The following is a 26,929-nucleotide window of genomic DNA, read 5'->3' as shown; positions in this document are numbered from 1 at the left end:
TACATATTGCGAAATAAATTTAATATTTGTAATTTCAGCAAGAGATGGGTTCAGATGGATAGGTTCTCCTGATCCTCTTTGCGTTCAATCCATTTATAACAATGCGAATCTAATATTTAAAGAAAAAATGGATTTAAAAATCAGCTTGCCGCCTGCTGATGATGCTGCTGCTGCTGCTGCTCCTGCTGATGATGATGCTGCTCGCGTTCTATGTAAACAGGCAGATCATCCAATGGCTTGTAGTAGAGATGCACAGCTTGGGAGCCGGCCATCATGGCCAGCAGAGCACTGCCCAGAAACTTTGTGTACTGACCCCACGAGACGCCGGCGGGCATGCTTAAACTGTGTTCTGTTGCTCTGGCAACTGCTGCTGATGATGATGCTGCTGCTCCTCCACGTAGTTCTTGGCCTGCCTGCGTTTAAATGTGCGATCTGTGCAAAGAGCAAACAAAAGCAATATTAAAGTATTCGTTTTTTTTTTTTTTTTGGTGTAGAACATACAAAAGTTGGTCTCGCCCACCGTCCAGTTGATCATGGAGAACTCGAGTGCTGCCCCAAGCGCAAAGAAGATGGGCAGGAATCTGTAGATGCCAAAGCGACGTTTGCCGGGCCAACTGTCGAGGAGACGTCGCACGTAGCCGCTGTGCAGATTCATCGGTTATAGCGATTATATAAGAAGCCAACCAGCAGCTGCCCAGCTCAAATTGCCCTCCTTTCCTCCGGTCTGCTTCAAGGCAATGAGTTTGGAGAGCGTCGCTGCATCCAATGGGGTTCAGTAAACCGTAAATTTAATACAAATAATCAAATAAAAATGCAAACTGCGCGTGTTTTTTCAATTCAGTTCTCGAAATGTTTCCCACAAACAGCTGTCCCTAACAGCTGTTAAGTTGCTGTTAACTACACTCCATTTGGCATTGCTCCGCTGCATGCTGATCATGCTGTTTATGCAAAGCTTTGCATTTAAAGCTTATTTATTTACTTTATAAAACCTAAAAAAATACCAAAATTACGTATTTGGTATTTTCCAAGTAAGATCACACTCTTCACTCTTTATATATTATTAATTCAAATTTAAATGTTGTATTGTAGTTTATAGTTTGTTACATTTCCTTATATAAATAAAACTATATAAAAATCATGGGCATACCAAATTTGTCAACCTTTGGTTCTTACAAACAATACAAAGCCTACAACGTACTAACTTTCCAAATTGTCAATTAAAGCTATTGTTATTCTTTTGTCAAAACTTATAAAAAATATCTATCAATCGTGATAAAAAAAATCTTATATGATAGTAGTGTTTTGGGTAACAAATTGTCGAAACAGAAGCAATCAAAATACTTGTGCGGCACATTTGTAACTGTTTTTGATTACGGTGCTCAACATTCTCGAGCTTATTTGGTATTTAGTACTTGGTCACATTGCTGAATAAAACAACAAGAGAAGAAGAAGCGAATCGTAATTATTGACAAGGTGAGTTGCATTAATTGGCAGTGAATGAATGATTTAAATAATTCATATGTGGCATAATTAAGACCACTGCGCAAGATGGTTTGCCTGCCCTGCTTCATCATCCCATTGCTGCTGTTCATCTGGCATCGATTTGTGCAGCCCATTTTGCTGCGTTACTGGAACCCCTGGGAGAAAAAAGATGCCCAGGGCAACATAATCAAGGCCGGACCGGATTTCCCCTTCGAATGCAAAGGCGGCGTCTGTCCATATGTGCCCGGTGGCAAGAAAGAGGCAAACGATGCTGCCGCCGCGATTATCAAGGACGTCACTGACAATGAGGGAGTGGCTGCCACTGCATCAACAACTGAATCGCTGCCTCAAACAACAACAGCGGAATCCAAAAAACAAAAATAATCTTAAATCTGTATAGCTATAGTATATATATATATATTTTTTTTTTCCTATTGTGTGTGTGTGGGTCTAATACGCTTTAATGATGCACGCATAGTTGGCATTCCAAAAATTGTCACATCCAAAAAACCAACAACAGCAACAAATTACGCTTAACGAAAATGTTTATTCAAAGAGGGCAATGTGTCTATAGCATAAAATGAATGATACTACTTGAATGATTTATGATTTTATTTTGTTGGCGATACACATAGTAATTATTAAGAAGCATTCTTTTAGGCGTATCACAAAGATCAAAAGTTGTAAGACATACTGTGAAATTGATAAATTGCTAACTTGCTTAAATCCTTACATATTTTCAAAGGACATCGCGAGCTAGGATCGCAACGACCAACTCTATCGAACTGCATTTAAGGCTTGTTTCGTCATCGAAGAGTTCAAACAGCTGTAAAAATTTCACTGCCAGAAGTCGTAACCCGAAATTCATAGTTTTCTTGGCAGCTACAAGGACGATTTGCATGTCATTTGGTCAGTCGATGGTTGAGCTATATGTCATTTACTGTGTCATTTTATTTGAAGTATTTTCGTTCTTTTTGGTTGCTTTTTTTGAAATGGCAGGCCAAGAACATTTCACATCCGGATCCTTGATCCCTGAAATGGCAAGGTTGAACACAGAATACAGATTCTCAGATACAGAATACATAAAAAAAATTTTCCAACTCAAGTGAAAAAAAAAAACAGCTAACATTAACTCTCAGCAATGAAAATATTCGATTCGATTCAAGCAAGTTTTCATTTGTTAACGCCCACGGTATTATTATTTTAATTATTGCTGTTATTATGATATACGTTCAGTATATTTTAGTAATTGGATATATTAGGTGTGATGCCAATAGCCCAATGGACATATTGAATTATAGCTTTGTATTATATTTACAATCAAACTAGACATACACAATTGAGAACAAAAACTATTATAATAAATATTGAGCCAACTTTTGTGTGTGGCACAATTAAACTAAAGTCGCATTCAGAATATATTCTGTATGCACATGCAGTAAACACATTTTACAATTTTATTGCATCTTTTTTGGAAATTCGACCTTTTTTGCGAGTGTATGTGTGTGTGTGTGTGGTTGTATTGTTCTTCGGTTCGTCCCATTGGTAGAAATATACATTAATTATTATTATTATTCGATGTGCTTGCTCCTCGCATTTTTACAGCTGATCCGCGAGTGAAATCGTGTAAAACGCTTTTCGCACATTCAATGGTAGCAATTGTGGTCAGTGAATCGCAGGTGTTTGTTGCCTCGACTTTTTGTACCGTTGGCTGTCAGTAGAAGAGGACGGAGTGGAGAATCACACGATTTCTTCGCTCCTCAAATTCCTGGATCATTTCATCGATGTCGTTGTCGATGTCGTTTGACTTCGCCATCTGACAATTGGTTAAAAAAAAAAACAGTTCTTAGCTATTAAACAATTGTTTGTTTTGCGCAATTTACCAAATTGAGCATGTCTGTAATTAGGAATGCGCCCATCAGTGCATCCTCCGTATTGTCAACGACATCCACATTCAGCACATGCACGGGTCGGTTATCAACGGAATTCATTGACTCCATGTGCAGCACAACCAAATCGTAGACGCGCTCCTCCACCGTGATTATAATATCGAATTGTTCTTTGGTTTCTTGAAAGCGTTCCGGGCACTTTTTGATGCGCCGGTTGCGGTCCAGCATGTGCAGCAGTCCGTTCTGTGTGTAACTAGACCAGGACAAAAGAAAATTACAAAGTGAACGAGATGCTTATGGTAATGATGATAATAACAATAATAATAATAATAATAATAGTTATAAATATCATCAGTGAAGCCACATACAATTCTTTGTCCTTGGCTTCCAGGTCGCGGTAGATTTCCTCGTAGCTGGTCCCAAATTCGTAGACATTTGGTTTGTCGAACGCCAGGCCGGGCAATTTGACCCGTTCGCCGGTGCCGTAGGAGCGCACATTGAATCCCTTTTTCGCTAGGAAACTGTGCGCCTCCATGGAACGGTTCATGTTCGATGAACAGACCACAGCGACGCTCAGCTTGCTCGGGTCAGTCATGTCTACTTTGGCAGTGTGATTACAATTTGTTAATAAACTAATTTACAATAACTAAAAAAAAACGACTCCGCACGGAATGACGAGATGGTCTCCTCGTCAATGTTATTGCACAGCGTGACGAGGAGATGGCAGTTCGCCGATATATTTGACAGCGTTGCCGAACTGACTAAATTTGACACTCTTGATCTGGCAGCGCAACAATTTGCACGTTACTATTTAAAAATTGATTCGCCACCAGCGATAATGGGAAATAGGAAAAAAGAACGGCAAGATAAAATTTGTAAGGTCGTGTCACTTGGCTGGCTTTTATATTACATAGAAATAAGAATATTAAAACTCGACATAAAGTGGGCACAGCATGTTGCATGTGGCAAGTTGCTAGAGCAATCCTCAGCAAAAGCAAAAGCGCAAAGAGTGCGCGCCCGCTGCCCCATCCAAATCCAGCCGGTACTCGTGGAATGCGGCTTAGCAAGTTGAAGCTGCTGCTGCTGCTGCTGTTGGTATTGGTGTTGGTAGCACACACAAATACAGCCACAAATGCAGATGTGCAACACAGTGCTGAGTGCTGATCAGGTTCAGGTTATTTACTTGTTTCACAGTGGAATTCGGCTAGCAAGCAAAAATAAATTGAACTTTTGCTGAAAATAAAACTTAAATAATATAAATATATTTTTTGGATTATCAAAAATCATAGCAGATTCTATACATAAGCATAAAAATAAGTTGACTAACAGTTTTTTCTTCATATTTCTGTACAAATTGCAGCTTACTAACTCTAGTCTAAGACGTCTTGTTTTTGTCTGTTACAATTTTTTTTGTATGACACTTTTCGACAATTTTCCAAGCAGGGTTGTCAGCACTGGCAAACCTGGACACGAGTAAATTTTACCACGGTGACACGGCTCTCTTTCGCTCTCTCACACACATATACATATACTTGTATATATGAATGAATGTGCGATGCTTTGCTAACTGGTTATGCGAATAGTTTCGGCTTCGGTAGCCAGTCAGCCCCTGTGGATAGAACCAACGGCTAATGCCGACTGCGGCATCGAACTGACCGACGAATACGACGATGCAGACGAAGACGAAGGCGAAGCCGACGACGACTGATAGTCGTTGTTTGTTACTTGATCTCTCATCGTTCACTTGTCGCCCGACTCCAACTCCGGCTCCGCACAGACACACACACAGGGACAAATGTGTATTTTTACATATTTACATCGGAGCGCTGTTAACTGCAAAGCGGTTTCTTTTTGCCTTGGCTCTCAGATTGGCCGTTTGTTTTGCTCGGTTGCGTCCAGTTGCTTGTCGTGCGTCGATCTTTAAGCGTCGCGTTTGTAATTTTTTGTATTATTATTATTTATATTTTTCTGTTGTTGCTGGTTGTTGTTTGGCGCAGCATGAGGATGCCGCTGCGTTGGCCAAACCTATTATCGGTGGCATGCGTGTTTTAGCCACACTTCAGCGATATACATTCATTTCTATAACATTTATTTGAAATTATTTTTTAGGCCATTTGGCTTAAACAATTACTTCTTAGCCATGGCTATGCAAATGTCATAGCCACTGAACGGAAATTAAAAAAAAAAAAAAAAAAACAAACAAAACCAAAAAAGAAACAAAAAAAAGGTAAACTTGTTTTACAACTCGCCAAATTGCATTTCGGCCATATCACAGTTTCCCGCAGTGTTTACCACACATACCATACACTTATTATATACATATATAAACACATACATATTATGTATGCGCAAATTTACAAAGTTTTCGTTTGTTTGTTTTTTCGGTGTTTATTTTTTTTTTTTTTGTGCATGTGCCAATTTGCAAGGTAATCAAAATTAGCTTCAGCTCATCTTTGAATTCAGTGTAAAGCAAAGAAATGTTGCCGAATATTAAATACTCTATTCGACATTTAATCGGTACAATTAACTATCGCTTGCCCCAAGAGAAAACTAAAGATAATAACGTCAATCAATATGGGCTATCAAGATACCTAATCAAATGTTTGCCCATAGGCCGATATGTATATATGTATATATACTCTTCTGATGATGATCAGCGCACATTTTATAACACCCTTTGTAAGGGTATACAAACAAAAACAGCGAACTCGCTTTGGTCAGCTTAAAAATTGAATTGTGTCTTCCACTGAAATTTGCCAAGGATTTTTTCAGCTTAATCAATTTTTTTTCGTATATTTTTGTTTTGCCAGACTTTTAATCGAAGTGTATTTGGCACCGTTATGTATTTGTAATGCACTTGGAAGTCATTCTTGACTAAAGTGGAACTCTTCAGGTGTTTTTCGTCTTATCGACAAACATTGTCCGTGCTTTCGGTCATTTAATTTTTATTGTAAGTTGAGCGTGCGAATGGGAGTCTTATCTGCCTAGCTAGCCATCAGTTCGTTGCATGTTGTATGTGGCAACGTGGAAGAAACCCATTAAATCGGTGCCGAAGTCAAATTAATTGAAAACCCAGCATTGACGGGGAGTAGCTCAGTTTCCGTGTGCTTAAACTCTACATAGATAAATCGTATGCGCTTTCAGGGAGTATTTTTTTTTTATATTAAGAAATATGATATGACATAATTATGTCTGTGAAGTCATTTTAAACGGTTCAAACTATGCTTAGATGATTATGTATAATTATATATGCAAACTACAAATATATTATATTTTGTACATATGCATTTGTAGTTTGCAAAGACAGCTTGCTGCAAAGGCATTCATTATGTGAACCACCCATGAGGAGCAGACTTAGCCACCAGCAGCAGCAGCAGCAGCAGCAGGTGCCATCGGCAGTGACAAAGCGAAGAACAAGGAAGGAAGGACGAAACGACGAAAGGAAGGAAGCCGAGTTAAAGGCCGAATCAAACTGCTCAACTGCAAGCGACAGGAAATGCTGAAGCACGCCTCAAATGCGAGCAGCGCCATTGCTGCTGCCCCTGTCAACGGACAGCTGCTACGCACCGCTAACAACAACAACAACAACAGCAGCAGCAACAGCAACACTAACAGCAACAACAGTAACAGCAATAGCAATAACAATAGTAACAATAACAGTAGCAATAGCAATTGCAATGGCAGCAGCAGCAATACACCCTCAGCAACAGCAGCAGCAGTAGCAACAACAACAACTACAGCAGCAGCAGTAGCAGCAACCACCACCAAAATCAGCCCTGTGCCAAGCGCATCGGTGGCAGCAGCAGTTGCAGCCGCAGCCGCAGCAGCAGCAGCGGGTGCATCACCAACACCGGCGGCAGCTGCCGTTGCGAGCACAGCACGCAATATACACCTGCGACCGCCACAGCCGTTAAACATTTCGGCGCTGAATGCAGCGGCAGCGTGCAACAACAGCAGCAGCAGCACAACGCTGCTCAATGGTGCCGCATGTGGCCGTATCGCAAACGCATCGACCCTCCTCAATATTGCAACGGTGCCAATGAAACCGCTCACCCCCCTAACACCCAATGGCCATTGCAATAGCAACTGCAACAGCAACAGCAACAGCAATAGCAACAGTCTACACCATCACACCTACACAAATCAGCACATGTTGGCCAGCAGCAGCAGCAGCAGCAACGTCCATCTGCAGCAGCATCAGTCGCAGCAGCAACAGCAGCAGCAGCAGCAACGCTGCCACCATCATCACCTGTCCCCGCACCATCTACACAACAATAACAACAACAATAACAACAACAACAATAACAATCATAACAATCATAATCACAACAATAATATGCATAATTATAGCCACTGCAACAATTTGGCAATTAATCCAAATTCGATGCTGCAGGCGAGCGCCAAGCAAACGAAACATGGTCCAGGACCACGCGAAGTGCTCACCAGTCTGGGATTGCTCTGTTTGGGTGAGTTAACTTGAATTGAGCCTGCCAACTCCATTAACCTTTTCAATAAAACTAGCCACAGTTGAGCCACAGTGTTGGGCAGGCAGCGTTTGCAAGCATTCCTCCAGCCAATTGGCAAATTGAAAATGCTCATTCTACGACAAACACACACATATTGTATTTATACACTCATAAAAAGCAACCAACATTTTAGTCACCCTCTTATACTTATTCAGAAAGTACATTTCTAAAATTTATGATTGCGGCTTTCTAAGAACTTCAGCTTGCATTTCTAAGTTTCTGGCTGAATGTTTCCTACAATTTGGAAAAGAGAAATGTGTCTAATTTGCTGTGTTTGTTGTTTTGTGTGTATAGGCAAGGTCTAAAAATATGAACGTTCAATAATAATAATAATATTTTATTGTTTGAATATTTACTAATAATAATAATATAAGTAACAAAAATATTACATTGAATTTATGTTACTTGTATTATGATTATAATTAAACATAAAATCAATAAAATATTACATTGAGTTATTGTTATATATATTAATATTGTTATTAAAAATGAGTATTTTTAGATCTTGCGCACAAACACTTTATTATATATTTAAACTTACGATTTCAAAGGAATTCGAATCCTTGGTTGGAGCTAATTCAAACGAGAGCTAAACACTAATATATAAACTAAAAATTAAGGTTTTGCATTTCTGCTTTTTTAGAAACGTTTATCTTAATAATAGAAAATATCTCTAAAAAAGAAAAGATAGAAAAAATCTGCATATATTTGGGATTGTCGATTTAGGACAAGCCTTTCTTAATTTTAGAAATTATGTTCCAAATATTTACAAATGATTTCTAAGAATTAGAAAAACTTTCTAGTTTTTAAGACGATATTCATTTTAGATTGATTTTATTTCTGATCACACAGATATGTGTATATTTTTTATATATAATTATTTATGCTCGTTGCAGTTTCGCTGCTGCTGGCGCTGCTATCGCTGATCTTCCTGTTGAAGATCTCGCCGAACAGCCGCGAGGATGCGCAGACTCGCAGCATTAGCAGCGAGGACTTCATCATCGTCTACGATGTGACTCTGGCGCTATGCGCCTTATCGCTATCCCTGAATCTCTGCTGTCTACTCGTCTGCGCCATTCAGTTCCTGTTCGCTGTGAAGCTGCTGCGCTCGCCGATGTTCGATGGACGCGACAACAAATACTTGGAGAAGTCGAGCGCGAGTAGAACGTGTGCGGTTAGCGGATTCTTCATCTCGATACCCGTCTTCCTCACCGGCATCATACTGTACACGTTTAATCATTTTCATTCAACACCCGCGATTATCACGAGCGTGCTGATTGGCGTCGGTATCGTGTTCTGCGGCGGCGCCATGGTCCACAATGTGTTCGTCTGGCAGAAGGAGAAGACCATCAGCTATCGCAGTCCACCGTTGCCGCTCAACATGTCGCTGCTATCAACCGCAACGCATATAATGCCGTCATCGCCGCCGCCGCCGCCGCTGCCACCTGTGCAATATCTAACCAGCGGCGGTTATCAGGCGCACAGCCAGCCGCCGGCAATGGTGTCATCGTATGGCCAACAGAATCATTCGATGCTGTCACATCATCATCCCACATCGGTAACGCCCGTCTCGCCGAATCATTCGCATGGCAGTTTCAATCCGCTGCTATGCACCGCCAGCAATGGCAATGGCATCGGTGCACCGTTCCTTGTCCGTCCAGCGACGGCAACGCCGCCAACACCCAAACCCATTGCCATTGTGGCCAATGGTAGCTGTCTGGTGGGTCGCGAGGCCACCGGATCCGTCAGTCCGGGCATACCGCCTACGCTGGACATGAGCAACATAACCATATCGCTGCACGAGCTATCCACTCTGGTCTAGGCCAACGACCGATCGACATAGTCCCAGTTCCCAGTTCCCACATACATAAATGCGAAATCGAATTAAGCTAGCTGTTAGATCGAATCGATAAATTTGATAGTTATAGACGACATCCACCGTTTAGCTTTAATGATGTCCCAACTTGCCGCTGCCCCAGTTGCCGTTAATGTTTTAAACTCTTGTAAATACTTGTATATAGCTATAATGATTTTCAATATAACATATTTTTATACATATATATAGCATTTTTCTGTATGTGCTGTGGGTCTTTGTGAAGATACCACTCGGTTGGTGATCAGAAAAAACAAGAAGTATTTGAAAATTTTCAGTAAGAATCTTGATAGCGTCTAAATGGTCACTAGGATGAGGATGAGGTCAGACCATAGCCCTAATTAATACGAGTCATTTACACGGATTGCTTGGAAATACAAATATTTCATTTATTCAGATAACATTTAATTCCATCAACTAACAACACAAATAATAATTCAAATAATTCAAGTGTATACCGAGCAAGTGTGTAATAATGCTTTGTTAATATAACGTAATCATTAACGTATTCTTACGTAAGCTTCTTTGGTCGCCCACGCTTTTTTGGGGGCACACTGGCATCTGGCAACGGTGGCACCTCAACTGCAACAAAATTGTTTAGGATTATAAAGTGTCTGAAGTGATTACCGATTACCAATTACTGATCAACACTTACCTGGGACCACATCGGCATCTTCGGTGTTGCGTCTGCTGCGGAGATTCCTAGACGGAAGCGTCGAGCTGTCTTGTGTCTGCTCCCGGCTCGGTTTGCGTCCACGCTTGGCCACAATTGCTGCAGGCGGCTCACTACTACTGCGCACCGTTTCTGCCTCCTCCTGAATCCCATCCAATGGCTTTGGCAACAGTAGCTTGTGTCGCTTGGGCGTGGACACCGGAACAGGCTTTGATGTTGCTGGCATGGAGCCAGCGCGCAGCAAGCGACGCTGTCGGAGATTACTCGCATCATCGGCGCTGCGCAGGCGACCCCTGCTGGTTGAGGGACTGTCAATTGTTTCGCGCACTTCGGGCGTGGATTGGTCATCACTGGCCCGACTGGAACTACGAAGACTACGTATTCTTGATGATGGGGTGGTCACTGGTGACAGTCGCATCTCAGGCGTGGTTTGCTCTTCTATGGAGTTGCGCAGGCTACGTCTCACTGGACTCACTGATGCACTGGGAAGTGGATCTTGGCTGCGCAGGCCGGCTATGCGGTCACTCAATGCAGACTGTTCGGAAGAACGTCGTCTTGGGCGCCCTTTCTGTGGTTTAGCGGTGGGATCTAAAGGCAGCTCTGCCTGCTCCACGCTATCGGATGCAGCCACAATTGGGCTGTTGGGCTCCTCGCTCAGTTTGCGTCCACGCTTGGCCACAACTGCTGCAGGCGGCTCACTGCTACTGCGCACCGTTTCTGCCTCCTCCTGAATTCCACCCAATGGCTTTGGCAACAGTAGCTTGTGTCGCTTGGGCGTGGACACCGGAACAGGCTTTGATGTTGCTGGCATGGAGCCACCGCGCAGCAAGCGACGCTCTGGGAGATTACTTGCATCATCAGCGCTGCGCAGGCGACCCCTGCTGGTTGAGGGAGTATCAACTGATTTACGCACTTCGGGCGTGGATTGGTCATCACTGGCCCGACTGGAACTGCGAAGACTACGTATTCTTGATGATGGGGTGGTCACTGGTGACAGTCGCACCTCAGGCGTGGGTTGCTCTTCTATGGAGTTGCGCAGGCTACGTCTCATTGGACTCACTGATGCACTGGGAAGTGGATCTTGGCTGCGCAGACGTGAGCGCAAGTCAATATTGTGTTCGGCCACTGGCGACGAGTCGGCCGTCTTTTGTTTTGGGCTACCTGCGGCAGATTTATCGGCGAGAGGTATGAGCTCCTCCTCCGCCTTCGGCTGCGGGTCCGCCTCCTCTTCGTTGTCGGAGACGACCAGAACGAGGGTTACGGGCTCCGCTTCATTCTCCTCATTGTCGGAGACAATCAGTATTTCGTTGGATTGGAGTGTCTCTACAGCGGATTCAATGGGATGGACGACCGTTGAACTTTGGTTTTCCTTCTCATCCTGTTGTTTGAAGACAGTGGCGGCTGCTGGCTCCGGGCGTGCCACATAGCCGCGCACCTCGGTACCATCGAGTGCGATAACGCAGTCATCCTCCAAGTCAACATCATCATCCTCCACCAGTGAGCCCTTGGTGGTGTCCTGATCATCCACCGTCTCCAGACTGTTTGCACGATACAGGGATCGATTGGAGCCATTGCCAGCGCCACCATGCACGCCACGTGGACTCGACGAGACATTCGTGTCGCTGGGCAGGAATGAGGTGGGTGTGTGAGACGTGGGCGAACGTGATGTTGTTGAGGAGTCCGCAATCGAGTAGATGGGTGAATCTGGTCGAGGCGCCACCACTTCCGACGAGGATAAGTCCAATAGTTCGCTATTGATGTTAAAGCTGGACGTGACGCGGATGTAGCTCATTGGAATTGGCTCTTCCTCCTCCTCGTCCTCGTCCTCCTTGTGCTCCTCTTCCTGTTCATCATCTTGCTCATCTTCCTGCTCCTCTTCTTGTTCCTCCACCTCCACATCCTCGTCCTGTTCCTCCACCTGCTGCTCCTTCATCTCCCGCTCCATTATATCGCGCTCTAGCAGCTCCCGCTCCATAATTTCCCGTTCCATCAAATCCCACTCTTTCATTTCCTGCTCCCTCATCTCCCGATCCTCTTCCTTTTCCTGTTCCACTTTCACATTATCCTCCTCCTCTTCCACTTTTTCCACATCCACATCCACTTCGATCTCCTCTTCATAGTTCTGTTGCTCATCCACCACATATTCATATGTATATGTGCGCACTGACGACGGCTCATCCTTAGTTGCCCCCGTTGGTTCAGCTTCTGTTGCCGGCTCCAATGCGGTGAGATCATAACTGGACATGCCCAATGTGGTGTCTAGCATCTGTGGAGAGGGCGGCTCAACTGCTTCCGTATGCGTCACGGATCGCATCGACCAAGCGGGCTGTGAGACCAACACAGTTGGATCATCCACACAACCACAGATCGTGGAACGCTCCGAGAACTTCACCTGCGAGCTGGAGCCCATCTTCGAGGAGCACACAGGCGGCACAAATTCAGTCAGCTGCAGCGAGCCCGTATTGCCCATTTGGACAGTAGCAAAGCTTCCAAAGCCACTGCTGCTCGTGTGCCGCAGCAGCGAACTGCGTGGCTGTGGACCAGTTGGTGGTGCCATTGTAGTTGGCTTCTGGTCAGTCAACTGCTGGCTATTATCGGCAAATGATACATTGCAGCTGGCCGGCTGTGAGAGGTATATGGATTCTGTGTCTGTGTCCATGCGCTCCGGATTAGGACTAGCCGACTGCTGGTCTATTTCCACAAAGATCTCATCCAAACCCTCCTCCTCTTCCTCCACTTCCACCTCCAACAGCTGCTGCTGCTGTTGTTGCTGTTGCTGTTCCTGATGATGCAGCTTCTGCTTCTTCGCCTCCTGGTAATGATACTTTGGCTGGTGCTTCTCCTCCTCCATCTCATTGTCCTCGTCCCCGCTGTACTGTTGCATGGCTTCGGCCAGTGGAATTGGCGGCATGAAGCTAAAATTTGTCGTCTTCTCCAATGGCTGCGTTGCATGCACGCTTAAGCGCTTCTTGAGGATGGCCTGCGTCAACGGACTCTGCTCCTGATGTGCTGTTACTGTTGCTGTTGTAACGATAGTACTGGTCTTCAGCTGCAAATAGGAGGGCGGTTGCAGCAGCGCCTCCACCAAGCTGTCATCTTGCAGCGCTCTGCGCTCCTGTTCTGCCCATTCTCCTCGCTTGCGCTTGCTATTTCGAGCATGCGCTTCCTGCGCTTTCTGCGGCAACGTTCTACAGGTGGAGAAGGCGGTGGAACGCAACAGTGGCGCCTGCATGAAGCGCCAGTCAAGACCCTGAAGCGGTTTGCACAGAAATGGCATGTTGCGACCATTTAGAGGTCGCCCCAGTTGCGATTCTTCCCGGTAACTTGTACCGGCCCAGTGTGAGCTCAACACGGCATTCTCAAAGATGTCGCCCAGTTTGCCTTTAGTATTCTGTGCGGCCAGCTGGCAGCTTAGCGGCACCGGCGACAGATTGCACAGACGATCCCCAGTCAGACGATCGCGTATGCGAAAATACTTATCAGTTAGTGATCGATTTATGGGCGCCATCGAGCGGCGATAGGAGGTTAGAAAACTGTTCATGTAATATGTAAATCTGTCGTAATCTTCGGTGCCCTGATGTTGTTGTTGTTCCGCCGCCCCATCATCTATAAGGGACACGGCATCAATATAATTATGGCGCTTCAACAACATGATTAAGTGTGCACAATTCGCCGACGTTGATTTACTTTGACGCAACAGGCGATAGAGGAGCTGCTCCTCGGTCTCGTGCATGGCAAGGCTGTTGAGCACACTGAACTTGCCCGTGGATATGCAGTGATTGAAGACATACTCCAGAAACGGTTGCCGTCCCCTCGCGTCCATGTACGAACGCGCCAGATGAAATGCCTTCGGTATGTTGTTGTTCTCCAACAACACCTTCAACTGCAGCTCTGTCGAGGATATGTCGACAGACATTCGGATCATCACATGCATTGCACTCTTTTTGGCGCCCTGCGCTAACAGCACCCCAACCAGCAGCTCTGTCTGCCAGTCCGGATAACCAGTCTCAAAATCTTTCATGGCTTGCTAAACGATACGGAGATAGATATAGCGATAGAAACTTGAATTAGAATGAGATGTATATATATATTTTATTTTTTATAAATTATAGCATAATTTACGCACTTCATGGAAATCGTTTACCTATTTTTACTTTTCATAATTATAAATGGAATGCTGCTATTATATTTTTCGTTAATTTTCTGCGGTTTATGAAAATTTAATTTTATAATTTTAATTAAATTGAAGTAAATTGAAAGCTTTGCTTTTTTTCTAACTTTGCTTCTTAAAGCATTGGTTGTGAGACTAGTGCTATTATTTTATTATTTTTATTATTATTATTATTCTTTAGATGAGTTTCAAGCAGGACTTTCAGCAAATCAGTAATTCTTACCTTAATATTGTCATTGTCGAGAAACCAAAAGCAGCGTGTTCGCTTCACGGACTCCACACCAATACCGAAGACCGTGGCAAAGTCCGAAGCCAACGTTGATTTGTTTTGAGGCACGACCACCAGTTCATCCAGATCGTGCAGCAGATAGAGGACTAGCTCATGCTTATTCAGCAAACTTACAGTGGGCAGCAGGATGAGGCGCATCAGGGCCTGCATCGATTGCGGCGGATAGAGTCCCTCTTGCTGGCAATTGTGCTTCAATGCAGCCGCACAACCGCTACGCTTCAGCTGCTCATCAATATAGAGTTTAGCATCGCTCTGGTGCAACTTGTGGCGACGTTCCGCATATTTGCGTCGAATGTGCTCCAACGCCTGCTGATTCTCCCTGCCATTAATGGGCAAGATGCCACTCTTAATGAACCAGTAGAGCAAGCGCTGATATTCGTAAAGGACGCTTAGCGTTTTCATCGTATTGTTCAGAGTGTTGATCGTAGATAGAACAAATCGATTTTGGCCCTGCTTAAAAATGAACGACTGCAGCTCGTGCAGTTTAAAGAGCTGTGCGTTTAACGCCTGAAACTCTCTGTGCTCGCACTCGTCCAGCGGATAGCCACCGTAGTCGAACAGGCCCTGACACAGCTCCGAGCAACGCCCCCTAATGTGCGCGGCTCGCTTCACAATCCAGTTGGTCAGTACGGTCAGCGTCAGCTTTGTCGTACCCAACATGTTGCACAGAAAACTGCCATCCAAACAATACCGTGCACAGCTAAACAGCAGAGAATTGCCATCCTGCTCCAGTGCCACCGAAAGTATCACCTCGTACATATCGTGCTATATAAACGGAATACAAATTGTGAATGATTGGAGGGAGACAATGGGAGTGAGACGGCATATAGAGAACATACCCCTGTAAGCGAAGCATTCGCATTGTGCTCGTAGAACTGTGGCGACAAATTGCATTTGATAATCTTGTCGAGAAATGGCTGTGGATCGAGAAACAGATTTGCCTTCTGCATGTACATTGTATTCAGAAAACGTCTCTGGACACCATCATGCACATAGCGGTGACAGCCGGTAACCGTCATCAGGGTACAATCTACAACACATAAAGAGAGGGAGAGAGAGAGAGAGAGAAGGGCGAGAGAGATGGAAAAAATTAGCGAGAGATTTTTCAACTTTGTAATCCATAAGCAGTAAATATAGGCAAATCACAATCGAAATCAAAACGAATGACACATTACATCGACTTACCGAAAGAGAGTGCATTGGGATAGAAGTGTGCATCGTGGCGACGAAGGGCGCTAAAATGGACAATGGATCTGGGGTTTAGCTGCAGATCGAGACCGCTGTGCCGTCCGTTTAGCTCAAGGCCACACAGATAGTTGGGATTGCTGCCCGAACGCCTGCTCGGCATTTCGTCCTTGTACCACTGATTGATGTCAAAGAGCATCAGCTTGTTTTTGCTGTCCACTTGTGACTGCCAACTGATGACGATCAGCAATGTGCCATTGTCGCCGCGAATGCCGATAGTGGACACTGTGCTGCAGCCAATCAGTGAACATTCGCCCGTGTCCAGTACGAGGCGAATGAGCAGCGATGTGTTTCGAAAGTCGCACGAGCGAAACACCTCACAATTGTCATCCGGCAATCCGAAGCGTCTATAATTGACGACATGCAGGGAGGCCATCAGATAATCGGATTGATTGTAGACGGCACATATGTAAAAGCATGGCTGCGGATCATCCGGCGGCAGAATGTAGCACAGGCCCAGTATATCCACGAACGAGTCTTCGGGCAACCCGGCCACCTCAGCGACCATATGAAAACGGCACAGATCATATATAAAAACGCGTCCATCCTGCAAGCCAGCAGCAAATCCCGAAATAATGTCAATCATTTTAATGTTCATGATGGATGACCGCACATTCGGCGGCATTTCCACAATGAGCACCATATGCTTGTCCTGCTTGCGACTGATAAGCAGCGTTGCATCCAATTGTCCACCGTCATGGGCATGATTGAGGGACAGACAAATGATGGCGCCGCGTTGCACCTGGCTGTCTGGGAGGTTAACACTTTTGCAACGTGTTGCAATCAAGTGCTGTGCCTTCACATCGATTAGCAGCACGCTGCCGTCGATGGTGCCCACTGCCAGGCAGCCATCATATTTATCAAGAATTGAACTCTTCTTGCAAATGCTGGCGTTCACGAAGGTCAAAGTGTGCGCGTTGATGCCACCCATGTCAAGATCAATGTAGCGCAACACCTGACTACAGTTGGGCGTGTAGATGGCCACCTTTGTTTTGCCCTCTGGTGTCTGTATGGCAACAGCCAGCAAAGGGGACACGTCTGCATCAATTGTCAGTATCTCTACGACGGCGCGGATGGTGCAGCGAACCTGACCAACCCTGTTATTATTCTTCAAGAATATGTAATTGGCCATGGTAGCGCCGCTTTTCAGCCAATAAATTTGCAGTTCGGCTCTTTCGGCATTCCGGCGTGTCACCCAACCGCAACGGCCGTCATTTATGATGCCACCAATATAGTCAGCTGTAAATAATAGAAGCTGCATTTGTAGATATACATATACATTTCATTTTTTTACTTTTCTTATTTTTCTACTATTAACTAGAGTTTTTAAAACTAGTAACTGACGAACGGCAAGCCAAAAAAAAAACATTCATTTCTAACGGGATCGGCTGAAAAGGGAATTGCAAATAATGGATATTCTTGGTGTTTTTTTTAAATCTTGTTAACTATTTTTAAGAACTCCACGTCATAGTAGAACAAATAAGAATGCAAATAAATCCATAATAAAATAAAGTGAATAGTGAATACATTTGTGACCGTGTTTTAAAGCTTGGGGACAACTTACCACAGAGGGCTTGTTTGTTGAGCGGCTTGCTGAGCATATCCTCATAGCTGGGGATGGTCCCTACAGGGAACTGGGATGTGCGATCCAATTCTACTTCTGTCCATTCCATGGCTTATGGGGCTTGTATTATTTTATTCTTTCTCAAAGAAAAAACAAAAAAGCACACACGTTTTAAATTAAATGAATGTTGTTAGTTTTCGCGATTTTTGCACACATGCCGGTAGTGTTTATTTCGATTGCCATCAGACGCTAGCGATGCGATATAAAGTTGTCTTTTCACTGAACGATTATCGGTTATATTCTTTTTTCTTTTCACTAAATATCGAAAGTGCCCAAAATTTACAATTTTCGCGGTACCAATTAAAGGTATTTTGTTTGATAAAAATTACTTAAATATGTACATGAAATAAATAGTACTATATTGACTCATTGGAATGAGTGATATATGCCGAGTGGCGTTGTGTTGACAAGGTGCACAAGGTGCTCGTGATCCTTAATTAATGTATTCGTGTAAAAACCTATTTTGATAACACTTGTCAGCTAGACGAACTCCATTTAGTGGCAACTCTGCGTGCACGGCAAGATGCCTATCGATAGATCGATTATCGCACTAAAATTGTAATCGAGTCAGCATGCTGCGTTCCTTGTGGACAGAAAAATAGCTCCCCGGAATAGACATATTTTACCGACCCCAAAATATTTCGAATGTGAAACACATTCGCTTTCAAATGTGGCTTCAGGTTTGGCGATAATTGTTAATGCAAGGGAAATACCAACTTTCAAGCCATTGCATCAGCAAATAGAACAAACAGACAAAACAGCCACCAGAAGCAAAATAATCGCAATCGCATACGTCTGTCTGGCCCTAACCGCATTGGCGAAAAATTCCGCACAACAACACAGCAGCAACACACAAAAATCGAAAGTACACCACACGCGCGCGCGAGAAAGGCGGCGGCCAAACCAAGGAGCAATAGCAGTAGCAACAACAACTGCAACAGCATCAGCATAAATATACTTAGCTTCCATACCGGCGAACCGGGTAAGACAATGAAGCAGTGTGTGTAAACATTCCAACAAAGCGAAATGCAAATGGATGATGGAATGGAAGTAGTGCCGTTACTTCAAGCATACGCACACACGCCTACTGTGGAAGGAGAAGCAGCTTTACAACTAAACGTGCTCTAATACGCGTGCATACGAGGGTCGTTCCTGAAGTATGCGACCAAGCAAAAAAGCAATCAATTTTGGGAAAATATATGCATACTCATTTTAGCCTAATGTTGCCCTGATTTATGGTGGGAATATTTTCTCAGCTAACAATTTTTCCATTCCTATATGTTGTGGGCATATATATATAAATATTTGTTCTTGAAATTGGACTTGGCGAAATTTGAAAACGAATATTTCGGGCAATGTTTTATAATTTTTTGCATAGTATTTGAAATTGATCGCGTTTGTTTAACTTTACTGTGCGTGTGTGCGTGCTTGCAATTTGTGATTCTTGCATTGCGACATTCCACTGGTCCGGCTACTTTTGGATACGCCCTCGCACTCGCATACTTTAACGCACGCACTCCATTCTATTTTACATATATATCACCCATAGCAAATATTTTCAATTGAATTCATTGCATTGCATCATTAATTATGACTTACTTAATGTATTTTTTGTGATTTCAGAAGAAGACGAAAAACAATTTGTGCATACATTTTGAAAAAAAAAATATATATATATATATTCATATATATATATATATATATATAGGGGATGGCGCAGCATGGCGTGACGGAGGCGCTGGCCGCAGAACTGGCCAAAGCCGTCGATTTGATAATGCATCCGCAGACGGTGCAGCAGGCACGCCTCGAGGCATACATGGCCTGCGAACGTTTCAAGGAGGAGTCACCGCTGTGCGCCCAAGTGGGCCTCTATTTGGCCAGCTCGGCGCAGTTCAATCAGCAGGTGCGTCACTTTGGACTGCAACTAATCGAATACACAATCAAATTCAAATGGAATTGCATAACGCACGAGGAAAAGGTGTACATTAAGGATAATGCCATAAAGATGCTCAATGTGGGCGTTGGCCCCGCCGAAGATCGCAGTCTATTGCATTTAAAGGACGCCCTCTCGCGCATCATTGTCGAGATGATCAAACGGGAGTGGCCGCAACAATGGTCCGATTTGCTGCCCGAACTCTCGCAGGCGTGCAGCAATGGTGAGGCCCAAACGGAACTGGTGCTGCTCGTCTTTTTGCGACTCGTCGAGGATGTGGCGCTGCTGCAAACAATTGAATCGAATCAGCGTCGCAAGGACATGTACCAGGCGCTCAACAACAACATGAACGATATATTCGAATTCTTTCTGGGACTGGTCGAGCAGCATGTGAACGCATTCCGTGAGACGACCCGTATTGGCAACTACCACAAGGCAAATGCACATAGTCGCGTCGTCGAAACAGTGCTACTAACGCTGAGCGGCTTTGTCGAATGGGTCAGCATCAATCACATCATGTCGAGCAATGGCAAACTGATGCATTTCCTTTGCATACTTTTGAACGACAGAGCATTCCAGTATAATGCCGCCGAGTGCCTGGCCCAGATCACCAATCGCAAGGGTCAGACCAAGGAGCGCAAACCACTGCTCCAGCTGTATGGTGAGGAGCCTTTGCGCTATATTTACACAGCCAGCCAATTGCCTCCGGCCCAGGCCAACAATGCCCAGTCAATTGAGCAGCAGCATAATTTCCTAAAGAAATTAATTCAGGTGCTTAATGGCATGGTGCAGCAGCTCGTGGCACTCTGGGGCAAAGATGATGGCATCCAGCGGCCGCAACATTTGGAGCTTATGTTTGAATGCCTGCTGCTGCTGGTGCAGCATCCATCGCTGACTGTGGCGCATGGCGCTGTGCTCATTTGGCAGCTGCTGCTTAAGCATGATCCGTGCTCCAAGGATTACCTGATGGTCAATTACATTCCCAAGCTCATACACACCATTGCGCCGCGCATTGTCAAAATACCATATCCCAGCAGCACAATCACCAACACCACCATCAGCAGCAGCAGCACCAGCGGTGTCGCCGGCAGCTTGATGCAGGCCCAGCCGGATGCAGTCAATAGCACCGAGGCGTACATTCGCCTCGAGTACGACAGCGAGGAGGAGTTTGCGATTTTCTTCTTTCGTTGCCGCACCGATTTTCTGGAGATCTTTCGTCAATCGACGCTGGTGCAGCCGCTGATCACGTATGGCTATTGCGAACAGTGGCTGCAGTCGCGCCTGCGTCATGCACAATCGGAGCGGGAGAGCAGCAACATGGACTGCAGTGTCCTCGATCCAATTTATTTGGAATGGGATGCACTGGTCTGTGTGCTCGATGGTGTACTTAGTCGCATTCTACTTGTGGCCGAGCGTCCATCGGTAGCCGGCGGGCTGCGGCTGCTCGAGGAATGCCTCAAGCTGGAGACGATTAATCCGCTCATCTACTCCATTTTGCTGTCATGCATCTCGGCGCTCTTTGTGTTCCTCAGCATGTCGTCGTGCCAGCTGACGCCCAACAATTGTGTCGCCATGAGTGGTGTCGCCCTGCTGCCGCGCGTTCTCGACAAAATCTTTCGGGCCCTGGTGCTGAAGCCGCCTAACGAGCTGGAGAAGGTGCAGATGAAGTCAGCAAAGAATCTGCGCCGACATGCCGCCTCCCTGCTGGTTAAATTGGCGCACAAATATCCACTGCTGCTGTTGCCCGTCTTCGAGCAGATCAACACGCATGTCGAGTGCCTGCTTAAGGAATCACCCACACAGCTGTGCCGGATGATGCGCACCACGCTGCAGGAGGCGCTCATTCTAATCTCGAATCATTTTTGTGATTTCGAACGGCAGACCATATTCATTGAGCACATCGTGCAACAGAAGCGCACCGAATGGCTGAGTTTTAGTGAGGTGTTTAAAACGCCGCAGGAATTTATGCGCTTTGTGGGATTGGATAAGCCGCCGGTGTTTCACATCGATAGCGATCCATCCGTTGCGAATCGTGCCCGCATTTTGGATGCACTCAATGTTGTTTTGGGTGTCGTGAAACGCTGCACTTGGCCCGATGATCCGGATCGGGCACAGCGTGGCGGTTTCATCATTGGCTGTACCGATCTGGGCAATCCCATATGCCGTAATCCGGCCACCAAGCATGTGGTGCCGTTGCTCTCGCAAGTCCTCAGCCTGATGCGTGTCCTGAATGAGCTCTTTCGTCCCGAAGCTTTGGCAGCACTCTCCGATGGCTATCGCAACATTCACGGCATGCTCGAGCATGAGAAGAAGCTGCTGATGGGCATTTGCGCCGTACCCGTGGATCCGCTCGATACGACCATTAAAACCGAACCGACCGCATTCGAGAAGATGCAAACGTTCATGATGCTAATCACCGAGGGCTGTTACCATCTGATGGGCTCGGCGGGGCCATCGCTCGGCCGTGATCTCTACCAGCTGTTGGGCTTGTCGGAAGCGATTATTAGCAATGTATTTTGTTGCATGGACATCATACCGGACTTTCGCATTCGTCCCATTATCCGGGTGTTTCTGAAGCCATTCGTTTACTCGTGCCCGCCCTGCTTTTACGATATGGTGCTGGTGCCGCTGTTCGCCCACCTAACGCCGCTGATGTGCGAACGATTGACGCGTCGTTGGCTCTACATTTCATCGCTGTACGAGTCTGGGCAGTTGAATGGCGAAGTGAACGACACCCAGGAGGTGCTCGAGGATCAATTGAATCGCACGCTCACCCGCGAATATCTCGATTTGCTGAAAATAGCATTAGTCGGCGGCCAAATTGGTGCTGATCATGTAAATGCCGCCGGCGCCAATGCGGTGGCCATGGAAAACGAAGAGCACTCCATGGACAGTGCACCACAATCGCGTGCTGCTCAATCCGCCCTGCTGTCGGACATCATCAGCGAATTGGGTGGCAAGCTGTTGCGCAATGATCTAACCGGCAATTATATACTGATGACGCTGATCAAGGCGATCGCCTGGAACGACAGCATGTGCAACATGAAGGCGGTGAATATTGCGGCGCCCGTCATGCGATTCATGAACGTTGAACAGCTGATGGATGAGAATAAGGCGGTGAGCGCGTTCACCGCTGTGCTTCAGGGCATGCAGGTGCATGGCCAGCACGAGGCCAATCAATCCGGCCTAATCACGCTGGGCGTCCAATTCTATGAGCTGTTGCGTCCCAAATATCCCATATTGAGCGAGGTGCTCAAGCACATACCCAGCGTCAATGCGGCGGACATACAGAAATTTGATGAGAAGGTCGCCGTTGCGTCCGTCAAGGGCAATAAGGTGGATCGCGCCAAGAAGGATATATTTAAGAAGATGACCGCTCAGCTGGTCGGACGTAGCGTCAATCAGCTGTTCCGCCATGAGGTACAAATTGCCAATCTGCCGCCGATGGCCAGCCAGAAGCCGACGGGGGGCAAACGCAACAGCAACAGCAACGATATTATGGACAGCAATCAGAATGCCAGCCTCAGCCAGCTATTCCGCACCGAGAAGTGACAGCGCCGAAATGTTGCGGCGACCACAACAACAACGGCAACTACGATGACGATGACGATGACAACGACGACGACTGAACTTAAATTAATTGTCAACTAGTTGTTATCAAGCAGTTTAGGCAGCTTAAGCAGTCGCCGCTTTTGGGTTTCGGATTCGGACTCAGACTACGTCTATCGCTGGCGCTGCATCCTTCTGTTTCTGGCGGTGCTCAAGGCTTATTAGTTAGGTTTTTTTTGTACTATTATTATTTATTGTGTAACATCTAATGTTTAAGTTCCTTCGCAATGCGTGATTCCTTTTCCCTCCCCCCGCGACAAATGTTTTATTTTTTTATGTCGGCCTACTCCAAATGGCAGGTTTTTTATTCTTACCCAAAAACTTGTTAGTTATTTTGCATAAAAAAAAAAAAATCAAAATTCCTCGAAAAATCAAAACCGAAATAAGTTAATCAATCGCTAAGGCAACTTAGCGAATTGTATCGAAATCGTATCCGCGCTGTGTTACACATGCAGGAGCACAGTTATCCCTTCTTTTTTTATTGTTGTATATTACATATGGTGGTCGCATTCAATTCTAAACTCTGTCAAATTCTTGAAACACCAAAACGTTCTTTCAATTTTGAATTGGTTTTGTTTTCTTGTTTTTTCTTTTTTTTTTAAATCATTTTAAATTGAGCAAATTTGTATTTCTCGGCGATCACTGTTAATACATACATATAGAGAACATTTTTTCAATTTGTATATTCAAAAACACACTTAAAAAAAAAACAATCCTTAATTTATATTGTATACATATTGTATTTATAAAAATATATTTTCAAGAAATATTGAAATTACGCTTAGGATTTAGTTTATAAGACAGGAGTTATTATTATATAATATGCATCTTGTATATGAACACAGACACTCACACACCCCAAGACACACATCGGGATTCAAAGAATGTAATGCGAGTATATTTACAATATTCAAACTGAAATTATACACTTAAAGTTAACACGAAAAAGAAAACAAAACGAAAAACTGAAATAAACAAACGAAACATATAAAAATTATATATAAATATATATATAAAAAAAAGAAAAACACACACAAAGTGCCGAAAGAGACATTTATTTGAGCATCCTATATAATGCGGGTTTTATGAGATACATACCTATATTGAAAGCATCAGCTGCCTAAGAGAATCGTGTTTATAACCTATATCATGTAATTAAAAACCCATTGCCAAACACGATTTAAAAGCCTTTGTAAGTTATTTCAATTTGCGTTCAAGGGATATAGCAACTTTGATTTGTGGTCGCTCGAAAATAAGAGTTTCTCGGATTCAAAGATCAATTTTATACACCCAAAACTTCTCATTTTTTCAACAGTCCTTATTATATGGTAAAAATTTGAATCTTAAAATTAATGAGCAATTTCGAATGATTTTAAAAACTTCGAAAATAATTTGTTTTTTTTGAAAATTTAGGTTGAATTGAAAAATACGAGCCGCTAATTCGGGGCAGTTATAATGCGTTCTTATTTATGAAACTCTTATTTATTATATACAAATAATAAAAATATGTATGATTGCAAAACATTAAAATATAATTATATCTAAAGACAAATTTGAGAGGGTTTAAGCATATTAGAAGATCAATTGCTTAGAAACAAACTATGAAATGGAAAATGGTTTGAAAGACATCCCAAAGTGCATCAGAATGATAGATAAATGCATTGAAAAGGACACAGCAACAATTCTAAATGCCGAGCGACCGTTGCGTATGAATATATGAATACAATTTGTTATATTCGTATGCAGCTAGAGCTTATCGATGCACAATAATGTTAAAATAATAATATACAAAGATAATAGATGTAAGCGCAATATTAACATTTTTATACTCGTATGTAATTTTTCCTACTCAAAGTTCACTTTTAGTCTATTACAGAATTAATTGTATAGAACATAATTCATAATACAATAATGCAATTGAAATAAATATGCATGCGTATGTGTGTCTGTTGTGTTCAATTAGCCGCCATGCCTGTTGTCGCACAGATTGCTCCAGTCGGGCACATGCTCGTTCCTCAGATACGTCTCCTTGGACAACGAGCGCGTTTGAATCAAATCCGTTGCCCCACAGAGAGCACCACCCAGCCAGGCCGTGAAATTCTGTTTGCCAATTGTGTTGTAGAACTTAAACTGGAGATCGCCGTGAAAGCGTTCCGCATAGTAGCTATCATTGGCCAACAGATGCTGCAGCTCCGCCTTGAGGCGTGCCATTAGGCCCATCACCATAGCCCCGCCACCAATCACAAATATGCTCTCGACAAGGGCGCATCGCACATCCATGCTGCAGTCGAGTATGGCTCGCAGTATTAGATGCGGCAAGCTGTCGCGTTCGTTATTCTGCTCGAACATCAGCTCGTAGACAGTCTCCCGGACGCTACCCGCTATGCTGATGACGGCGTCATCATCACAGATCGCATAATCAACATTTGGCACCGGTGTCGTCTCCTTATCCGGCTTCGCCTGGGCACGCTCGAAGCTGGTGACAAAGCAGGTGCGTATCTTGATGTCCTCCAGCACGCTTGGCGTCAGCAGAGACTCTTTGACGCCCGTTGCTAGCAACTGCCGTTTGATCTCGTCGTGGACAGCACTGCTGCCATAGCTTTGATCTTTGAAGGCAGACATTATCTGCACGCCGCTGAACACAGGCATTACGGTCGTCTCACTGTAGCCAATGTCCACAACGAGGCCGGTGGGCACGGCCAGCGTGGATAGCGCTATAAGATGAGCGGGCACAAACAGCACGGACGATACATCGAAGTGAATGAAGAGTGCACGTGCCAGCGTCTCTCGTATCACGCTCTGTCCAAAGATGTTCTCCACAACAACAAATTTACGCTCCTTGGGACTGACCAGTAGATGTCTGCAAGCAATCACACTTTATTTAAATATATATATATAAATGAAAGAAAGAAAGCTCCGGTGAACATTCACAGACATATTCTTCTAGATTTGAGATAAGTATATAATTGTAATCTATGTGTTATATATGGTCTGTTGTTAATAATTTGTGGAGTATTTTTAAGAAAATTATCGAAAACTTGTTGCTTTACTTGAAGAATATAGTTTGCAGAAAGTCCACAATTTGATCGTAGAGCTGTTCGGTTGCCACGTAATCGAAGAGTCGCTTTGTCTCGCCCGTTGTGGTTAGCACCACCTCTGTGGGTATGATTTTACGTGGATAGGCCTCTGCCGCAAAGCCGAGCCTGAAAAGGAACAAAAAAAAAAGCAACAACAGTGATGATATCATATCTCCGGCAACAAAAACAAAATCAATATGCACTCACTTTGTGTAGGCATTGCCAATGTCGAGCACAATTGGGGGCTTCTCCTGCATAACAGTCTCATACAGTGGCATAATTTTTGTGCTTTTTGGGCTGGCAGCAAAATAAATTAATTAAACTAAGTGTTAACTTAGAAATAACAAACAGCTGCGCCTCTGCAAATACTGATACCGATAACATTCAACTAAAATTCGCGTACACATATCGATGCATTGTTTTCAATCGGTAAATATAAATAAATATCGATATTATGGATAAGCTCAGCTGATTGCGTATCGAACGCGAAAATCGTATTGAGCCGGTTGTGTTTATTTGTGGAAGATTTGTTTTACAC

General features: G+C 44.4%; 8 protein-coding genes across 8 annotated transcripts; 3 read left to right on the top strand and 5 right to left on the bottom strand.

Moving 5' to 3' along the window:
- Window positions 1-4: 4 nt before the first annotated feature.
- On the bottom strand, window positions 5-335 carry LOC6564534 (protein BRAWNIN). The gene has a single exon (XM_043216261.1). It carries the CDS (start codon window positions 333-335, stop codon window positions 141-143), a length of 195 nt encoding a protein of 64 aa, XP_043072196.1. The 3' UTR covers window positions 5-140.
- On the bottom strand, window positions 5-876 carry LOC116804924 (small integral membrane protein 4). The gene is made up of 2 exons (XM_032738306.1): window positions 502-876; window positions 5-432 (listed from the first exon to the last, which is right to left on the bottom strand). The coding sequence occupies exons 1-2, from the start codon at window positions 653-655 to the stop codon at window positions 338-340; spliced, it is 249 nt and encodes an 82-aa protein (XP_032594197.1). The 5' UTR covers window positions 656-876; the 3' UTR covers window positions 5-337.
- A 528-nt stretch (window positions 877-1,404) lies between these two features.
- Window positions 1,405-2,081, top strand: LOC6564535 (UPF0729 protein GD16342). Its single transcript, XM_001991319.2, has 2 exons — window positions 1,405-1,473; window positions 1,536-2,081. Exon 2 carries the CDS (start codon window positions 1,549-1,551, stop codon window positions 1,864-1,866), a length of 318 nt encoding a protein of 105 aa, XP_001991355.1. The 5' UTR covers window positions 1,405-1,473; window positions 1,536-1,548; the 3' UTR covers window positions 1,867-2,081.
- Window positions 2,082-2,642: 561 nt separating this feature from the next.
- LOC6564536 (RNA polymerase II subunit A C-terminal domain phosphatase SSU72) lies at window positions 2,643-4,077 on the bottom strand. The gene is made up of 3 exons (XM_001991320.2): window positions 3,740-4,077; window positions 3,366-3,624; window positions 2,643-3,298 (listed from the first exon to the last, which is right to left on the bottom strand). The coding sequence occupies exons 1-3, from the start codon at window positions 3,964-3,966 to the stop codon at window positions 3,197-3,199; spliced, it is 588 nt and encodes a 195-aa protein (XP_001991356.1). The 5' UTR covers window positions 3,967-4,077; the 3' UTR covers window positions 2,643-3,196.
- A 3,333-nt stretch (window positions 4,078-7,410) lies between these two features.
- On the top strand, window positions 7,411-9,719 carry LOC6564537. Its single transcript, XM_043216224.1, has 3 exons — window positions 7,411-7,523; window positions 7,722-7,837; window positions 8,794-9,719. The coding sequence occupies exons 1-3, from the start codon at window positions 7,411-7,413 to the stop codon at window positions 9,717-9,719; spliced, it is 1,155 nt and encodes a 384-aa protein (XP_043072159.1).
- A 419-nt stretch (window positions 9,720-10,138) lies between these two features.
- LOC6564538 (protein ELYS homolog) lies at window positions 10,139-17,989 on the bottom strand. The gene is made up of 6 exons (XM_001991322.3): window positions 17,713-17,989; window positions 16,089-17,387; window positions 15,743-15,933; window positions 14,838-15,668; window positions 10,426-14,470; window positions 10,139-10,352 (listed from the first exon to the last, which is right to left on the bottom strand). The coding sequence occupies exons 1-6, from the start codon at window positions 17,819-17,821 to the stop codon at window positions 10,282-10,284; spliced, it is 6,546 nt and encodes a 2,181-aa protein (XP_001991358.1). The 5' UTR covers window positions 17,822-17,989; the 3' UTR covers window positions 10,139-10,281.
- A 357-nt stretch (window positions 17,990-18,346) lies between these two features.
- LOC6564539 (exportin-5) lies at window positions 18,347-24,302 on the top strand. The gene is made up of 2 exons (XM_032737910.1): window positions 18,347-18,754; window positions 19,396-24,302. The coding sequence occupies exon 2, from the start codon at window positions 19,484-19,486 to the stop codon at window positions 23,255-23,257; it is 3,774 nt and encodes a 1,257-aa protein (XP_032593801.1). The 5' UTR covers window positions 18,347-18,754; window positions 19,396-19,483; the 3' UTR covers window positions 23,258-24,302.
- Window positions 24,303-25,117: 815 nt separating this feature from the next.
- On the bottom strand, window positions 25,118-26,776 carry LOC6564540 (actin-related protein 10). The gene is made up of 3 exons (XM_001991324.2): window positions 26,599-26,776; window positions 26,365-26,517; window positions 25,118-26,174 (listed from the first exon to the last, which is right to left on the bottom strand). Exons 1-3 carry the CDS (start codon window positions 26,667-26,669, stop codon window positions 25,274-25,276), a joined length of 1,125 nt encoding a protein of 374 aa, XP_001991360.1. The 5' UTR covers window positions 26,670-26,776; the 3' UTR covers window positions 25,118-25,273.
- Window positions 26,777-26,929: the final 153 nt, after the last annotated feature.

Source organism: Drosophila grimshawi, unplaced genomic scaffold (assembly GCF_018153295.1).
Source record: "Drosophila grimshawi isolate 15287-2541.00 unplaced genomic scaffold, ASM1815329v1 contig_848, whole genome shotgun sequence".
Taxonomy (NCBI): Eukaryota; Metazoa; Arthropoda; class Insecta; order Diptera; family Drosophilidae; genus Drosophila; species Drosophila grimshawi.
Note: the sequence above shows the minus strand (reverse complement) of the source record. Positions and strands in the feature narration are given on the sequence as shown.

Coding starts and splice junctions, on each gene's coding strand:
- LOC6564540 (XM_001991324.2), bottom strand. CDS start 26,669: ATGCCACTGTATGAGACTGTTATGCAGGAGAAGCCCCCAATTGTGCTC. Junction 26,518..26,598: donor ATTGGCAATGCCTACACAAA/GTGAGTGCATAT, acceptor GTTCCTTTTCAG/GCTCGGCTTTGCGGCAGAGG. Junction 26,175..26,364: donor CTGCAAACTATATTCTTCAA/GTAAAGCAACAA, acceptor GATTGCTTGCAG/ACATCTACTGGTCAGTCCCA.
- LOC116804924 (XM_032738306.1), bottom strand. CDS start 655: ATGAATCTGCACAGCGGCTACGTGCGACGTCTCCTCGACAGTTGGCCC. Junction 433..501: donor GGTGGGCGAGACCAACTTTT/GTATGTTCTACA, acceptor CTCTTTGCACAG/ATCGCACATTTAAACGCAGG.
- LOC6564534 (XM_043216261.1), bottom strand. CDS start 335: ATGCCCGCCGGCGTCTCGTGGGGTCAGTACACAAAGTTTCTGGGCAGT.
- LOC6564538 (XM_001991322.3), bottom strand. CDS start 17,821: ATGGAATGGACAGAAGTAGAATTGGATCGCACATCCCAGTTCCCTGTA. Junction 15,669..15,742: donor CGAATGCTTCGCTTACAGGG/GTATGTTCTCTA, acceptor CCGTTTATATAG/CACGATATGTACGAGGTGAT. Junction 14,471..14,837: donor TCGACAATGACAATATTAAG/GTAAGAATTACT, acceptor CGTATCGTTTAG/CAAGCCATGAAAGATTTTGA.
- LOC6564537 (XM_043216224.1), top strand. CDS start 7,411: ATGAAACCGCTCACCCCCCTAACACCCAATGGCCATTGCAATAGCAAC. Junction 7,524..7,721: donor ACCTACACAAATCAGCACAT/GTTGGCCAGCAG, acceptor GCATAATTATAG/CCACTGCAACAATTTGGCAA. Junction 7,838..8,793: donor TCTGGGATTGCTCTGTTTGG/GTGAGTTAACTT, acceptor TGCTCGTTGCAG/TTTCGCTGCTGCTGGCGCTG.
- LOC6564539 (XM_032737910.1), top strand. CDS start 19,484: ATGGCGCAGCATGGCGTGACGGAGGCGCTGGCCGCAGAACTGGCCAAA.
- LOC6564535 (XM_001991319.2), top strand. CDS start 1,549: ATGGTTTGCCTGCCCTGCTTCATCATCCCATTGCTGCTGTTCATCTGG.
- LOC6564536 (XM_001991320.2), bottom strand. CDS start 3,966: ATGACTGACCCGAGCAAGCTGAGCGTCGCTGTGGTCTGTTCATCGAAC. Junction 3,625..3,739: donor GAAGCCAAGGACAAAGAATT/GTATGTGGCTTC, acceptor GTCCTGGTCTAG/TTACACACAGAACGGACTGC. Junction 3,299..3,365: donor TTACAGACATGCTCAATTTG/GTAAATTGCGCA, acceptor ACCAATTGTCAG/ATGGCGAAGTCAAACGACAT.